Source organism: Vigna angularis, chromosome 3 (genome assembly GCF_016808095.1).
Source record: "Vigna angularis cultivar LongXiaoDou No.4 chromosome 3, ASM1680809v1, whole genome shotgun sequence".
NCBI classification, from domain to species: Eukaryota; Viridiplantae; Streptophyta; class Magnoliopsida; order Fabales; family Fabaceae; genus Vigna; species Vigna angularis.
The window spans coordinates 30621098-30639686 of record NC_068972.1 but is presented as its reverse complement, the minus strand read 5'-3'; the positions used below and the strand labels follow the sequence as shown (position 1 = coordinate 30639686).

The following is an 18589-nucleotide window of genomic DNA, read 5'->3' as shown; positions in this document are numbered from 1 at the left end:
TCGCGGTCTTTAGTCACCACATTCACACCTCGGATGCTTTTACATGTAGAACATTTATTCAACCATGATATGCGAGGAACTCCTATTGGATTTGTTGAAGTCATGTAATCTGAACAAAACTCAATACTTTCTTCAGCAATATACCTTTCAATCATTGAACCTTCAGGACGATACGGATTTTTAACGTACCCTTTCAAAATCTTCATATAACGCTCAATAGGATACATCCATCTTAAGTATACCGATCCGCACAACTTGGTTTCTCTAACCAAATGAACAAGTAAATGTACCATGATATCAAAAAAAGATGGAGGGAAAAACATCTCTAGTTGACACAAGATGATAACAATCTCACCTTGAAGTTCATCTAACTTTGTAGGATCGATGACTTTACAACAAATTGACGAGAAAAATGAACACAACCTGTTTATGGTCTGCGTAACATTTTTGGGCAAAATTCCACGAATAGCCACCGGTAACAATTGTTACATTAAGACATGACAATCGTGAGACTTCATGCCAACAAGCTTTAAGTCCTACATCGACACTAAACTCTTCATATTTGATGAGTATCCTTGTGGTACCTTGATACTCTTTAAACAAAGGCAAAAACTTATCTTCTCTTGTGTGGACATTGTGTAACATGCAGAGGGCAAATAAGTACGTTTACCAATCTCCCTGGGTGCCAACTCTTCTCGGATCTTCATGTCAACCAGATCCATACGAGCATTCACTCCATCTTTTGTCTTTCCCTGAATCTTGAGTAGTGTACCAATCAAGCTATCACACACATTCTTCAATACATGCATCACATCTATGCAATGTCTAACATCTAACTTTGACCAGTATGAAAGATCAAAGAATATTGATTTCTTCTTCCAAGGGGTCGTTACAGATGACTTCTTGGAAGTTTTCCCAAATACATGATGTATTTTATTAACTTTTTCAAGGATTTGAAGGCCAATAAGTGGATTTGGTGCTTCGTCCCTCTCTTGATATCCATTGAATGCTTTTTTTAACCTTTGATATGGATGATTACATTTTAAAAATCTCCGATGACGCAGATACATTTTCTTCCTTCCGTGTTTCAATTGCTAAGTTACAGTGTTTTCTTCACATATAGGACATGCTTTATGACCCTTGACACTATATCCTGACAAATTACCATAAGCTAGGAAGTCATTAATGGTGCAAAATAACATTGCACGCATCACAAAAGTTTCATAAGCGAAGGCATCAAATATTTCAACCGCATCAACCCACAACAACTTCAAGTCTTCAACTAATGGGCTTAGATAAAAATCAATGTCATTTCTAGGATGCTTTGGATCAAATATCATCATAGACAACATCATGTACTTTCTCATCATGTACTTTCTCTTCATGCACAATGTAGGAGATAAGTTATAAATTATCAAAATGACTAGCCAACAACTGTGATTGGTACTTAAATTACCAAATGGGTTCATTCCATCAGTGGCTAAACCAAGCCTAAGATTTCCATATTCTTGACCAAATTGGGGGAATTGTTGATCAATATTTTTCCATTGCTTTGAATCAGCTGGATGACAAAGCAGACCGTCAATTTTTCTCTCATCTGCATGTCATCTAAGGTTTTTAGCATCTTTTGGATTCGCAAACAAACGCTTAAGTCTGGGCACAATTGGAAGGTACCAAACTACTTTCAAAGCAAATCCATTTTTTTCTATCTGACCATTATCTTCACTATTGTTTTTTGACTTGTATTGTGATAACCCATATTTTGGACACTTTTTCAAAAATTCAAACTCTTTCCTATATAAAATGCAGGCATTAGGACAAGCATGTATCCTTTTATACTCCATACTCATCGAACAAAGAATTTTCTTCGCATTATAATTACGAGTGGGTAGTGTATTTCCATATGGCAGCATTTCATTCAACAACGTCAACAATTCTGTGAAACTCTTATCAGTCCATCCATTGGTCGCCTTCAAATTCATGAGCCTTAACATCGCTGACAATCGTGTGAACTTAGTTGAACCGACATACAAAGGTGTTTCCACATCAGTGGACATCGTCTCATACACATGAGCTTTGGCAAAATTTTCTGCGCCAACATCGCGGATCATGTCCTCTAATTTGTCCTCTTCCGGTCGATCTATTTCCATGGAGGAATCAATAATATTTTCAGTTTGGGAGACAGTCGGAAAATGTATTTCTTCATCGCGCCATATCCATGTTGTATAGCATCGCAGAAAACCATCACAGATAAGACGTTCCCTAATTTGGGTTGCGTTCAACTTTCTTCTATTCAAACAGTTCACACAAGGACATCTAAACTTCACTTCATCATCACTTCTACCCTCATTACGTTGCGCAAACTGTATAAATTCCTCTACCCCTCCTCGTACTAAGCACTAATGCGTGGTAGATTAATCCAATTTCGATCCATACGTAAATATTGATGGCAACCCCTTTAGGGACTTTCCATCCAAAGAAGTATCAACTTTACTCTAAGACCAAGAAAGGGAAGTTGAATAAAGGACTTAATCTTTTCTTGCTAAAGTCTTAGCATGTTCTTCTTTAACTAAATATCTTTATCTTGTTTTGTAGGTAGGAATCCATGAACATCCATACTAGGAAGCTTAAACCAGCAAAAGAGAGAAAATGGGGCAAGTAGAAGTACATGTTGCAGCCAAACCGTGAAGCCTGCACATGTGGAGCACATTCCAGCCATGGACCATATTTTCCACGTGAAACACATTCAAATCATGCATCTCCTTCATCTAAAGCACATTTCCCACGTGAAACATCTTCAACTGGTAGTCTATGCACGTTTGAATAGCTTCTTTTGCACATTTCAGAGGCTTCTCTTACTCTATAAAAGAGAGCTTCTCATTCTTGTAAAAGCAACTTGAATTGTATAAAGAAATGCTGCTGAATTGTGCATCCAGTTCTCACTTTCAAGTTCACTGACTTGTGCCTTCTTAGCACACTTATCCTCTAGCTTCCTTCCCCCTTGGAAGGTCGTCTGAGCTACAACCTCTGCCTACACACTCCAAAACCGCACCAGACAATTCATCAAACACCTTCCGTGCACCTCCAACTGCATCTACGTTTTCCAATTCCGCTGCCACCTCTAGTCCGAGAAGCTGCTCATTCTTGAAGAGTGAAGCTGCTTCCATCAAATATTCTACAAATGTTCTACAAAATTACAATCATAGAATCATACAATTATACATATTTAACATTAAATCAATTCAATCGTACAATCAATTCAGTCATACAGTCATACAATTAATAAGCATTCAAATGATCAATTCAAACATTCAATCACACATCATTACATATATTCAACATACAAAAAATTAAAAATTAACCAAAAAAAATTAATAAACACAATAGGAACCTGAGAGCGTGAAAAAAGAGACAACAACGGAGAAGAAACGACTACTCGCGTTTTGGAACGCAGTAAAATCACAAAACCTACATACAAATACAACAAAACATAAGTCTCATAAATCAAAATAGTAAAAAACGCAACAAAATAATCAATAAACGTATCTAAACAAAACCAACACGCGAAAAAAAATGAACAAACAACAGTAGAATAATGCTTCAAAACTGATTTTGATCAGTGAAAATGCTTCCAAAATGATCACGAAGGCCACGACGACAGTAAAAATCAAGGATGATCGGTCAAAATGCAAAGAAAACGAGAGGCAAGGCACGATAAAGGAGAGCTTTGCAGAGAGTTTGAACAGTTTTGCGAGGAAGACGAAAGTTGTTCATTCTCTGTAATATTTTTTTAACCTACTTAAAGGTTACTACCTCGGTTAAAAAAAAACCGAGGCAATTGGGTGGATATGGCCTCGGTTGTCCATCAAACCGAGGCCTAAAGTCATTTAAAAAAAATCAAATTAAATTCAAAATGGCAGTTTTACAATTTTCGATTAGACATTTTGCTCGGTTCCCTACCAAACCGAAGCCAAAAACTCCAAAAATATATATTAAATATTTAAATAAGTCAAGGGGGTTAGAACAGACTCTATGGCATCGATTCTTGGTATAACTGAGGCCAAATGTGTGACCCTCTAGCTTTCGCATTTATTGTAAGACTGCAGATATGGGAATGTCAAAATTTTGCAGTGACATATGACATCGGTTCTTAAGAAAACCAAGGTCGAATTTCCTGTACAGAGATTTCCATCAGACAACTGACTGGGTTGTCAGCGTTTTGCAAGGCTTTTGGCTTCGGTTCTACCACAACCGATGCCTATATTATGCCGAAAATTTCAAAATTGTCACCGCGCCATATTATGCTTCGGTTTCTACTGAACCGAAGCATAATAGGCACAGTAATAAGTGCTTTTTTTACTAGTGATATCACTTTATCCATTGAATATGAAACAAATTTGAAGTTAATTCAAACCACTTGGAAGATTAGTGGACAAATTTCAATTGTCCTTAACGGAATCTAGTTTTCAAAATATATATATATATATATATATATATATATATATATATATATATATATTAATGAATGAGAAAAAGGGGAACAACAAAAGAAATTGAAAAAAAAAAAGAAGAAACATGAAAGATAGTTATGTACCAAATAGAAGAAATTTGAGCGTTTTAAAATAGTTTTACTATAGTTCGTTTCGTGAAAAAGTACCTGTATAAAAGTTTAGTTGACAAAATAATTAACAACTATATCATTTAATTAATGCATGATTGTAAGTAAGTTTATGTTATGTTGAGACAGATTTTCAATAAATATTTTGAGATTATTAAAATTTTTATATAGATGTATAAAAAAAATTTAGTGCCAAACATATAAAATATATTAAAAATAATTCAAGTTTTAAGAAAATATATATTAATTTATATATATATATATATATATATGTCAACACTCAATTTTGTCCGGGTTTGTAAAAAATTGTGTTTTTATTGTTTCTTTTATTATTTTTTCTTTTATTTTACCTTTTTTGTTTTATTCTATTTTGTTATATTTGTAGATCTTTGCTTTTAATTCAATTTCTTTTTTATTTCTTATTTTCAATCTGTTTTAATAGAATTAATTAATTAAAAAAAATTAAATAAAAAAAATTATTAAAAAAAAAATTGAAAAATAAAATTAAAATTGAAAATAATAAAAAAAATAATAATAAAATTGGAAAAAATCAAAACGTGGGAAATGGGTATGTGAGACGTGTCCGAAGGAGGGAGACCGGGGTTGTTAAGGAGAATTTTTCCAAGATTTTTGGAAAAAAGGGGGGACCAGGTAGTTAGAAGGGGATTTTGCCAAGATTTTTTGGGAGCAGAATTTTGTTGGATCAGAGAGAGAAAAAAAGGAAAAAGGGTGCACACGAGAAACCATCATCTGGGATCATCACCCAGAATCATCGTCGGCACTAGCACTGGCAAGAGGAGGTCACCGGATACACAACTAGCAGTAGCAGCAGCCCCAGCAGCAGGTACGTTTGTTCACCTGTACATTCAATTTCATCATGTATGCTTACTGCATAAGCTCCTTGCACCCCTGTCTTGCCAGCCCATGCACCATTGTCATAGAATCACCTATCCCACTCATGCTCATATGCACACTACACACTCATCGTTTCCAATACCAAATGGACAAGATTCAACCAACATCAAACCCATCAGTAAACATTAGAAAATTAGGGGAGGCAGAGAGGTAAAAATGGTGTTGCAGGGGGCATTAGGCCTTCGAGAAAATCCTCGAATGGGGAGGAAGAGGGTGGCTGATTGTTTCGTGGTTGGCGGTTTGGAAGTAGTAGTCTGCTGTGTGGTGGTGGCAGTGGCGTCGCTAAGGTCATCCCGGTAGGTGATGGTGATCGTGTAGGTGGCCGAGAAGGTGGACGAGTATGGGCACGGGGGGAACATTATCGTGACAGTGGTCATGTTTGTCGTGGAGGCTTTAGCAATGGTGAAGTTGATGTGGATGGGTGAGGATGGCACGAGCGGGTCGGAGATGAAGACGGAGGAAAACCATCCCTGAGAATCGCTGGTTTTCGGAGAGAGAGGAGTGGAGACGGTGGTGCCTTGGCTGACGGTGGTTCTGGTGGCGCGAGGTATCGCCGGTGAGGCCAAGGAACGTTCTGTTTGAGACGACGGTGGCCGGCTATGGCAGAGGCGGCGGTGAGCTGGTGGTGTCGAGAAGGAAACCTTGGGTCTCTGGAGAAGGCGTGAGCTGGGGAGTGATAATGAGGATGAACCTCCTGAACCCCTAGAAAATTCTAGGTTAGAAATTGACCATGTGGGCCGGGCCCATAAATGAGCGTACGTCCGGGAGCCTTGGGCCTCCTTTGGAACGCTCGTTATATAGCATTCGTTCGCCGTCTCCCCAACGCGAACGCTCGTTAACATTAAGCCTTTTTACCGTTCGTTCAAACCTTCTCACCAACGAGCGCTCGTCATTCAAACGAGCGAATGCTCGTTACCGTAAGCCTTCTTGACCGTTCGTTCAAATCATCTCCCTGAAGGGCGCTCGTTATCCAAACGAACGAGCGTTCGTTTCCGAACCATTGAACGCTCGTCCGTTATCTTCCCCAATGGACGTTCGTCCTCTTCCCCAACGAACGTTCGTTCTTTACCTAACGAACGCTCGTTATTCTGAATCTCTTCACAGCGTTCGTTCAGCCTCACCAATCTCTTTTTTATTTTTCTTTATTGTCTTATTTTATTTTGTTCTATTTATTTATTTTAGACATTTACTTATCCTAAAATATATATTTAATAATACAATATTGATAGTTTAAATAAAAAGAATTTACAAGAAAAGTTGAAAAGGTTTAAGCACACGTGCGACCGATCGCGTAGGCCTTGTGCTGAAAATCTTTTCCTTTTCTTTTATAAAAATTAAAAATCAAATAAAAATATTTTTGAAAAGGTTTAAGCACACGTGCGACCGCTCGCGTAGGCCTTGTGCTGAAAATCTTTTCCTTTTCTTCTATAAAAATTAAAAATCAAATAAAAATATTTTTGAAAAGGTTTAAGCACACGTGCGACCGCTCGCGTAGGCCTTGTGCTGAAAATCTTTTCCTTTTCTTTTATAAAAATTAAAAAATCAAATAAAAATATTTTTGAAAAGGTTTAAGCACACGTGCGACCGCTCGCGTAGGCCTTGTGCTGAAAATCTTTTCCTTTTCTTTTATAAAATTAAAAAAATCAAATAAAAATATTTTGAAAAGGTTTAAGCACACGTGCGACCGCTCGCGTAGGCCTTGTGCTGAAAATCTTTTCCTTTCCTTCTATAAAAATTAAAAATCAAATAAAAATATTTTTGAAAAGGTTTAAGCACACGTGCGACCGCTCGCGTAGGCCTTGTGCTGAAAATCTTTTCCTTTCCTTCTACAAAAATTAAAAATCAAATAAAAATATTTTGAAAAGGTTTAAGCACACGTGCGACCGCTCGCGTAGGCCTTGTGCTGAAAATCTTTTCCTTTTCTTTTATAAAAATCAAAAATCAAACAAAAATATTTTGAAAAGGTTTAAGCACACGTGCGACCGCTCGCGTAGGCCTTGTGCTAGAAAACCTTTTCCCCCTTTATTAAAAATACTAAAATATTCCCAAACTACAAGTAATCTTTCAGCTAGAACTACGTTACCCTTGATTCTTCACCAAAAATGGAGATACGTAGGAGCAAGGCCAGTCCTTGTCAGGTTCATTTCCCAAAAATACAAAATCATTTCCAAACAAATTTCTCAAACAGTTTCAGAAAGAACTACGTAACCCTGATTTCTCATTTTGAATGAGAATACGTAGGAGCAAGGTCAATCCTTGTCGGGCCCAAAAAAACTAAAAATATATTTTTGGTTTATTTAGAATTTTATTTTAGGGACTAGTTAAACATTTTGAAAACCACATCACATTCGCGCATTTAGTTAAAGGTACTGCCTTCGGGCAGGCGTTGTAGGGTGCTAATACCTTCCCTACGCGTAACCGACTCCCGAACCCAAAATCTGGTTTTCGTGGACCGTGTCTTATTATTTTATGGTTTTTCCGTAGTTTTCCAGAATAAACTATGGTGGCGACTCCAAATCTCTTTTCCAAACTCGTTTCTTTTTTTGGATCGTCGTCCCGTCGCGATTCCGGTTGCGACAGATGGCGACTCCACTGGGGACTGTTAGAGAGTCGAGCCATTTAATTAAATGCGCGAATTCGATGTGGTTTTGCTTATGTGTTTTTCTTTCCCTTTTCTCTATTTGTGCTTGATATTTAGAATAACTGCAATAACTGTTGAATATTGAACCCTAGGGTAGACAATATGTTTATATCTGCCTGGGAATTTTTCTGGTTGTTTTGCAGGTGAGGGTTTGGGTGCGCATAATTTCCTCCCTTCACTCACACACTTCTAGCATATCATGAGTGGGGCCCTATACCCGGGTCTGAGCGTAGCTTAGAATTAGAGGAGTTGTGTAGCGGTGTCACTCTGGGATGTACTTCCTGTTTGGCTATCGTGAGAACTCCAGCTAGAGTCTGTTCTCTTCATATGTGTTTCCACACCTAGTTGATTACTCGACTGTTGTGGAGATGCTATGAAGGGGGCCATAGCTCTAGTGACCTTTGACCTTTAGGTTCAGGGAATCATCCTTGTGAGATTGCATATACTTGACCTTGAACTCCAAGCAGTGAACCTTTGGTAGGGCACGATGGGAGGAATATGTACTTCTGTAACCCTCACGCTGTTCATTTTTTTTTTTTTTTTTTGTGACATTCCATTTTATACCATGCATGTGCTTTGTTTCGTCATGTTGTTTTATTTTCTTGCATCATATTCATACATCATTTAGTAACATGTTAATTTTAAAGGAAATCACAGGTACCTACTTGACTTCATACAAGATGGATGTTAACACAAGATCCGATGCTACACGGCACACCGATTCTTCCGATTTAAGAAAGAAGTATAGTCTAAGGACCCATGTTGGAAATTTGACCGGGCTGATAAACTTGGGCAAGAGGCTTAAAACTATGAAGAGGGAAACCTTCCAGAGAAGATATGGAAATTTGTTGAATTTAATGGAGGTTGAAGTACAAATACCCGCTATCACAGCCTTGGCACAATATTACGATTCTCCGCTTCGATGTTTCACATTTCAAGACTTTCAGTTGGCGCCAACCATAGAGGAGTTCGAGCATATCTTGGGTTTGCCACTGGAGGGCACCACTCCCTATCAACATTTAGAGCATCATGCCTCTATACCCACCATTGCTACCATTATGAAATTACATCCCAAAGAGCTTGAAGACAGGATGATGATGAGGAATCAATTGCATGGGTTATCACAGGGATATCTAGAGCAGTACTTACATCACCTGGCTGATAAAGAGGATTGGGAAACTTTCATGGATGTATTAGCCCTCACCATATATGGCATTGTCTTGTTTCCCAAAATAGAAGAATTCGTGGATTACGCCGCGATAGACGTCTTCGTGGCGAGTAAAACCAGATCAGAGAATCCTGTAACAGCAGTCCTTGCGGATGTTTATGGGTCCTTAAGTTTTTGCCATGAGAGAAAGGGAAAGAAGATTCTTTGTTGCTTACCGGCGTTGTATATATGGATGACAGCGCGCGTGTTTAAGGAGATGGTCGATGTCAAGAGTCTATCGGAGACTTTGTCACACCAAGGGCTTAAAGGTAAAGGAGGAAACGATTGGGCCCGATTCCTTGCTGGTTTGAGCGAAAGAAGTATAAAATGGCGCCTTCCTTGGCTCGGAAATAAACTGGCTATCCAGCATTGTGGTAGTTTTCCTAACGTGCCTCTCATAGGTGCCCGGTACTGTATAAATTACAACCCTCTTTTGGTGCAAAGACAATTTGGGCATCCCATGAAAGGGGCACCTACATCAGATTACCTTGCTACCCTATTCATTTATTACGAAGACGGGCATTTCATCGAACTGTTAAGAAAGGTTAAAAGTGCATGGGAAAATGTTGTTCGAGCAGAGAAGGACTTGAGGGATGGAGTAGTGGATAGCAGGATTAGTTATCACACCTGGATTCTGGAGAGAGTAAAAGTAGTCAAGCTGCCTTTCAAGCCAATCAGGGATCAATCAGTTAGTGAAGGACCATCCCAAGCTCCAGAAAGTGAAGAGGTGCAACAATTAAAAGCTGAGATGGAGAAATTGAAAATGAGGAATGCTAGGTTGGAAAACGAATTACAAAGGGCGCGTAATGATCTTGTGGATATGAAAAATGATAATGAAGAAAAGTCGCGGGCTTATGAAAACCTTGTCAAAAGCCAGAAGGCTGAGAAGGATTACACCTTTCGAGTGAAACAGGATCTAGCTGCCGCGAGTAAGGAATTATCCATGAGGGTAAATGAGAAGAAGGTGGCTTTAGAAGAGGGAAAGGAGTGGAAGCACCTCTACGAAGAAGCCAAAAGAGATAAACGAGAAGTCCTGAAGAGATTAAGAGAAGCGCAGATTCAGATAGAAAAAGCGGGGCATGAAATGAAAGAGATGGCCATGTCGTTTGAGGCGGATATGAATCGGGAGCGTTGGAAGCTAACAGAAGCAGAGGAAGAACATCGAACTCTGATAAAACAAATGGAGGAATATATCGAGGAACAGGAGGAGCGATGGAGGTCGTTAGAATTTGAAGAAAGGCATCAGGTCTTGATAAAGCAAATGGAAGAGCACATCGCCGAACAAGAAATGACTGTAAAGCACTGGAAGGAAAGATTCTCTCAGTTGGCTGCTTTGGCAAACGGGGCAATTGAAGACATCCCCAGGATGGTGTCGAATGCTGAAGCAAGCATTCATTTTTGTAACTCATCAGCGGAAATAGAATTGTTTATTAATCATTGTAAATGGTTGGTGGGAGAGATGAAATCTTTCATTGCCCGGGCGCGGGATTGATGTACATCAGAGTTATGTGTTTTGTTCCTTAGACGATGTAATGGATCAAATTTCTTGAAATGAAAGATAGGGGATGTTTGTTTGGTATCGGCTTGTGTTAATTTTCCATCAGTATTGTCATTGTTATCTTGTGATTTCCACTTATCACTAGCATGCATCATGTTTTCTTTTTGCATTTTTTTTCATCCTTATCTAATTTAATTTAATAAAAAATAATCATCAGTACAAGTGAGAAAACAACGGCAAGTTTTCCAAGACATCCGTACAGGACCAGAGCTAATTCGAAGGTCATGGAGAATTGGGAGCAGTCACACGAATCTATTAAGGCCGATGTCAGCCATTTGAAGGATCAGATGGCCCAGATTTTGGCGGCTCTCGAAGCCCTGAAGACTACGGGAGGGGTGACCCCTGCGCAAGTTGAGGGAAGTGCTCAATATTACCCTCCGTTATTCAATGCTGGGAGCCAATCTGTTTCATTCCCAATGTATGGATTGCCTCCAGGTTACACCCCACCTGTGGGAGAATACACAGAAGGGGAGCAGACTTCTTTCTCTTTCCCTACCACTGCTAACGTACCGCCAATCAGTACTCAGGGACCTGTTGTAATGTCTGCACCTATGGTAAGTGAGGGGATGTATGCAAGCATGACTGATGGAATACGAATAACCCCGGGGCCACCTGTGATTACCGGAGAGGGTTTTTCTACAAGGGCTGCGCCATATAATTTGTTTCAGGGGGTAACTAGTAATGTTGATGGGGCGAAGGATAAACTGGAAAGCCTAGAGGCAAGATTGAGGGCTGTTGAGGGGTATGAAAGTTATGGATTTGGGGATGTTTCTAGATTGAGTTTGGTTCCTGGCGTCAAAATACCACATAAGTTTAAAGCGCCAGATTTTGAGAAATATAAGGGAAATACATGCCCAAAGAGCCATCTAACCATGTTTTGTAGAAAGATGGCTGCATATGCTTATGATGAGCAGCTGCTCATCCATGTTTTTCAAGATAGTTTGGCTGGAGTGGCGTTAAACTGGTATACCCATTTAGAGCCGACTCGAATTCGTTGTTGGGCGGACTTGGCTGATGCTTTTGTGAAGCAGTATATATATAATACACATGTTGCGCCAGATCGTTTACAGCTGCAAAACATGTCAAAGAAAGACAACGAAACTTTTAAGGAGTATGCTCAGCGGTGGAGGGAATTGGCTGCACAAGTTGAGCCGCCTTTGTATGATAGAGAAATGGTGGCAATGTTTGTTAATACGCTCCAACCACCATTCTATGAACATATGGTGGGAAATGTATCTTCAAATTTTGCCGATATCATCGTGATAGGCGAGCGAATAGAGATCGGGTTGAAAAATGGGAAGATTGCATATGGCTCGTCGGCGGTTGCACATTCTAAAAAACCCAACTTCAACTCAGGAAAAAGAAAGGAAGGAGATGTGCATGCAACATCTGCAACCCCCGTGTGGAGAGGTCAGGCTCCCACTCATAACTATCGACCATACTGGGGTCAACATCCACATGCAGCTAACGCGTCATTTGGTCATCAAATTAGGCCTCAACAACAACCGGGATACTATCAACCACAATACATCCCGACGAACAATTGGAGGGGAGGGGCAAATGTAGGTTCCAATATGAATGTGGATCCAAATGCTTATCCAAGAAGGAACCAGGAAAGAAATTATGTTAACTTTACTCCAATTCCTACAACTTATACGGAATTATTGCCTCAGCTTATCAAACAAGGGCTAGTTGTCGTTTGTCCCCTGAAGCCTTTGCAGCCTCCGTATCCAAGAGGTTATGACGCAGATGCAAAGTGTAGTTATCATGGAGGGGCCGCTGGTCATTCCACTGAGAGGTGTCTGGCTTTCAAGCATAAAGTGCAGACTCTAATTGATTCCGGGTGGTTAAAGTTCCAAGAGGATAAGCCTAGTGTCGAGTCCAATCCTTTATCTGGGCATGGAAGTGCTTCGACGAATGCCGTCGAAGTGAAAGAGCATGAGCTGGTGAGGAATGTGAAAGAGGTCAGGAGCTCTAGGAGGTTTATTTTGGAGGCGTTGCTGAAAGTGGGTATCTTGAAAGGTGATTATGATGAGAGTATAGCATGCGTGCTCCACCCAGATGCTGAGCACTCTATTGAGGAGTGTGTTAAGTTTGAAGAAATTCTGCAAGACCTGTTAGATCGTGGCCTGATGCAGGTATGCTACAAGAAGGAGGAGGGAAATGTATTTGCACAAACTGGTGATGAATCCGGCATGAGTTTACCAGAACCATTAGTGATTCGCTTCACTAAGACTACCTCTATCCCACCAACTCAAGGAAGGTCGCCTGTAGTTATCCGTGTACCAGCTCCTTTTCCTTACAAGAGCGAAAAAGCCGTCCCATGGAGATATGGGACGCATGTGTCAAGCGAAGAACAAAGCGTTGACCCTGTCGTCAAAAACATATCAGGGATAGGTGGAATGACTAGGAGTGGTCGAATTTTCACATCACCAGAGTTGGCACAAGAAAGAGTCAATGATAAGGAAACAACGATGGCTACGAAGGCAAAAGAATTCTTAAAGGGGAAGGGTGCACAGATAGAGGAGATCCCCGACAAGGAAGAGAGGAGAGAAGTTTCTGAAGAGGAGGCTTGTGAATTTTTAAAATTCATACAACAAAGTGAATATAAGGTGGTGGAACAGCTAAACCGTATGCCTGCTCGTATATCATTGTTAGACTTGCTCATGCATTCAGCATCACACAGAAAGTTGCTAATGAAGATACTCAGTGAGGCTCACGTGGAACAAGGTATTTCGTTGAATAAATTCGAGGGTATTGTTGGCAATATTGTTGCTAACAATTATCTCACATTTACGGATGAAGAGATACCAGCTGAGGGAAGAGGGCATAACAAGGCTCTTCACGTCTCGGTGAAATGCCTGGATCATGTTGTTGCGCGTGTTTTAGTGGACAATGGGTCCTCTTTGAATGTTATGCCGAAAGCAACCTTGGAAAAGCTACCTTGCGAAGGGATGCATATGAGACCGAGTTCAATGATTGTGAGGGCGTTTGATGGTAGCAAACGAGAGGTGATGGGAGAGGTGGATTTACCAATGCAAGTTGGCCCTTGTGTCTTTCAAATAACGTTCCAGGTTATGGATATCCTGCCAGCTTATAGTTGTCTGTTGGGGCGCCCATGGATCCATTCGGCTGGGGTTGTGCCTTCTACACTACACCAGAAGTTGAAGTATGTGATGGGAGATAAGCTGGTGATAGTATTAGGAGAAGAAGATCTTCTTGTGAGTGGGCCATCATCCACACGCTACATCGAGGCGGCTGAAGAAGCTCTCGAGACAGCCTTCCAGTCGTTGGAGATTGTGGGAAATGCTTGTGTGGAACCGTTTCCAGTAAATCCTCGTCTATCATGTGCTTCTATTATGATGGCCAGGATTATGATAAAAGGGGGGTATGTATATGGGGAAGGTTTGGGCAAATATCGGCAGGGGCGAGCATTCCCTATAGAAATCGTTGAAAACAAGAACAGATATGGCTTGGGGTACAAACCTACCAAGGAAGACAGGAAAAGGATGATTGAAGAAAGAAAGGAACGCAGTTTGGCCCGTGCAGAAAGACGAGGGCCCAAAGAGAGCAAAATTCACATTGTTGACATCAAGGAAAGCTTCCGCAGTGCAGGGTGGATCAACACTGGTCAGATAGCAGCTGTGGAGGATGAAGAAAGGACTCAAAGTTTGAGCTTTGTGTGGGCTTGCTTCCCTGATACTCAACTCAACAATTGGGAAACACTGGATTTACCTGTGATGCTTAATGTGAACAAAATGTAATAGTTTTAATTAAGCTTATAGTTTCGATTGGGGCTTTAGAACTGAGATTTTGCGGATTGATTCTTTTTTACTTTTCACTCAGCGTGATAATAAAGATGCATTTCATCATCATTTGGCATTTTTCTTTGTTTATCTTATTTATTTATACTTTTTCATAAATTTAAATGATGCAGATGTGACAATGATTGTTTTGAAAATAATGATATCAATGTTCCTAATTTTGAGCACCCTATCAATAATACGGAAGATGATTTCGAAGATGATGTGGAACCCTCTCCAGAATTGTTGAGATTAGTGGAACAAGAATCTAAGGAGATTAAACCCCATCAGGAGGAAATTGAAATACTCAACTTGGGAGAGAAAGATGAGATAAAGGAGGTGAAAATCGGTACTAGTATGAAAACGGAAGTGAGGGAAAGATTGCGCGTACTGTTGAAGGAATTTAAAGATGTGTTCGCGTGGTCTTACAATGACATGCCGGGTCTAGATACCGATATTGTGCAGCATAGGCTCCCACTCAAGCCGGAATGCCCTCCAGTCAAGCAAAAACTGAGAAGAATGAAGCCGGAAATGTCCTTAAAAATTAAAGAAGAGGTCCAAAAGCAATTTGACGCAGGATTTTTGGCTGTGGCAAGATACCCACAATGGGTAGCGAATGTTGTACCAGTGCCTAAGAAGGATGGGAAGGTTCGAATGTGTGTTGACTATCGTGATTTAAATCGTGCAAGTCCGAAAGATAATTTTCCGTTACCACACATCGATACTCTGGTTGATAATACGGCCAAATTTTCGTTATTTTCGTTCATGGACGGATTCTCGGGGTATAATCAAATTAAAATGGCACCGGAAGATATGGAAAAAACGACCTTTATCACGTTATGGGGAACATTCTGTTATAAGGTGATGTCTTTTGGACTCAAGAATGCTGGGGCAACATACCAAAGGGCAATGGTGACACTCTTTCATGATATGATGCATAAGGAAATTGAAGTTTATGTGGATGACATGATTGCAAAGTCGGAGTCAGAAGAGGAGCATATTTTCAATCTAAGGAAATTATTTGAGAGACTGAGAAAATACAAACTCAGGTTAAATCCCACCAAATGCACGTTTGGAGTAAAGTCTGGAAAATTGTTGGGCTTTATTGTCAGCCAAAGAGGGGTAGAAGTTGATCCTGACAAAGTAAGGGCGATAACGGAAATGCCTGCGCCCAGAACAGAAAAGGAGGTTCGAGGTTTTCTGGGAAGGCTGAACTACATTGCTAGGTTCATCTCCCAATTAACTGCTACTTGTGAACCAATGTTCAAGTTGCTACGAAAAAATCAGGCTGTAGTCTGGAATGAAGATTGTCAAGTTGCTTTCGAAAAGATCAAACAATACCTGCAGGACCCTCCTATATTGCGTCCACCTATGCCAGGAAGACCGCTCATTTTGTATTTGACCGTACTGGATAATTCAATGGGTTGTGTATTGGGTCAGCATGATGAAGATGGGAAAAGAGAGCATGCCATATATTACTTGAGCAAGAGGTTCACAGATTGCGAACAACGATATTCGTCGTTAGAGCGAACTTGTTGTGCACTGGCATGGGCTGCTCATCGTTTAAGGCAATACATGTTGAGTCACTCTACTTGGTTGATATCTAAAATGGATCCTATCAAGTACATATTCGAAAAGCCCGCTCTCACTGGAAGGATAGCTCGATGGCAGATGCTATTATCAGAGTACGACATTGTATATGTTACTCAGAAATCTATCAAGGGTAGCTCTTTAGCAGAATTTTTAGCCCATCAACCCATTAGTGATTATCAGCCGATGCAACCTGAGTTTCCTGATGAAGATATCATGGCTTTATTTGCTGAGAGCAGAGATGACAAAAATGAAAAAGCCTGGACGGTATTATTCGATGGGGCATCGAATGTAATGGGGCATGGAATAGGGGCAGTGCTTATCTCTCCTAAGAATCAATACATTCCAATGACGGCAAGGTTGTGTTTTAATTGCACAAATAATATCGCAGAATACGAAGCCTGTGCTATGGGTATTCGAGCAGCAATAGAGTCTAAAGCAAAAATTCTGGATGTATACGGAGATTCAGCTTTGGTTATCCATCAATTGAAGGGAGAATGGGAGACTAGGGATACTAAATTAATTCCATACCAAGCTTACATCAGGGGATTAATTGAGTATTTCGATTCCATCACGTTTAATCATATACCGCGAGAAGATAATCAATTAGCAGACGCGTTGGCTACCTTGTCGTCGATGTTTGAAGTTGATCAAGATGCAGAATTGCCAATGATTGAAATGAAGAGTCATGCGGGGCCAGTGTATTGTCACTTCATCGAGGAGGAAGTAGATGGTAAACCTTGGTACTTTGATATCAAGCATTGTCTTAAGACTCGAGAATACCCAGAGAAGGCATCCGAAAATGATAAAAGGGCGTTAAGGAGGTTGGTTGGCAGCTTCATTTTGAGTGGGGATATTTTATATAAGAGGAATCATGATATGGTTCTCCTTAGATGTGTAGATGCAAAAGAAGCCGAATTGATACTAAAAGAAGTGCATGAGGGTACATTTGGCACGCACATGAATGGGCACTCAATGGCCAGGAAGATACTGAGAGCGGGGTATTTTTGGTTGACTATGGAAAATGATTGCTGTACACATGTGAGAAAGTGTGAGAAATGCCAGGTATACGCAAGTAATATCAATATGCCACCCACGACCTTGAACGTGTTGTCTGCACCGTGGCCCTTTTCGATGTGGGGAATAGATGTCATCGGAGCCATAGAGCCAAAGGCGTCAAATGGACACCGATTCATATTAGTCGCAATCGACTACTTCACCAAGTGGGTTGAGGCTGCTTCTTATGCTAATGTGACTAGAAAGGTGGTGACCAAGTTCATAAAAAAGGAGTTGATTTGCAGATACGGGCTCCCTAACAGGATCATCACCGATAATGCCACTAACTTGAATAACCAGATGATGACAGAGTTATGTGAGGAGTTCAAAATTCATCATCTTAATTCTTCTCCTTATCGTCCAAAGATGAATGGGGTAGTAGAGGCTGCTAACAAAAATATCAAGAAGATTGTGCAGAAGATGGTGGTCACATATAAGGATTGGCATGAAATGCTTCCTTTTGCTTTACATGGTTATCGCACTTCGGTACGAACATCGACGGGGGCAACGCCTTTCTCGCTTGTATATGGAATGGAAGCAGTACTTCCGTTTGAAGTGGAAATTCCGTCCTTACGTGTTTTAATGGAAACCCAATTAGAAGAGGCTAAGTGGGTTCAAGCTCGTTTCGACCAGCTCAATCTCATCGATGAAAAAAGATTAACAGCAGTATGCCATGGACAATTGTACCAAAGAAGAATGAAGAAGGCATTTGACAAAAAGGTACATCCCAGAGAATTTCATGAAGGCAAGCTGGTGTTGAAGAAGATTCTACCTATACAAAAGGATCATAGAGGCAAATGGACTCCAAATTATGAAGGGCCATTTGTAGTGAAAAAAGCATTTTCTGGTGGGGCACTAATTCTCACGAGAATGGACGGAGAGGAGTTACCATTGCCAGTTAATTCTGATGCAGTAAAAAAGTTTTACGCATGATGATTCCGTGATAGTGGCTATTAAGGGGATGTTGATATTATCGTTAAAGATTATTGTACTCTGTGTTTTTTTTTTTTTTTTTTTTTTTTATAAAGGAAGTTTGCGTAGTTCATTCATATTTTGGTTGTTTGCATTCCATCTGAAATATTGCATGTCACGCTGAGCTGTTAAGTAATCAAGGAAAAATGAAAATGAAAATAAATAAACGCATGTTGATAAAAGCATCACAGGTATATCAGGTTGGTGAGCTCGGTCCTGGAGGATGTCG

General features: G+C 40.2%; 1 protein-coding gene across 1 annotated transcript; it reads left to right on the top strand.

The window, feature by feature from the left end:
- Nucleotides 1-11163: 11163 nt before the first annotated feature.
- Nucleotides 11164-18321, top strand: LOC128195858 (uncharacterized). The gene is made up of 2 exons (XM_052874552.1): nucleotides 11164-14699; nucleotides 14877-18321. Exons 1-2 carry the CDS (start codon nucleotides 11164-11166, stop codon nucleotides 18319-18321), a joined length of 6981 nt encoding a protein of 2326 aa, XP_052730512.1.
- Nucleotides 18322-18589: the final 268 nt, after the last annotated feature.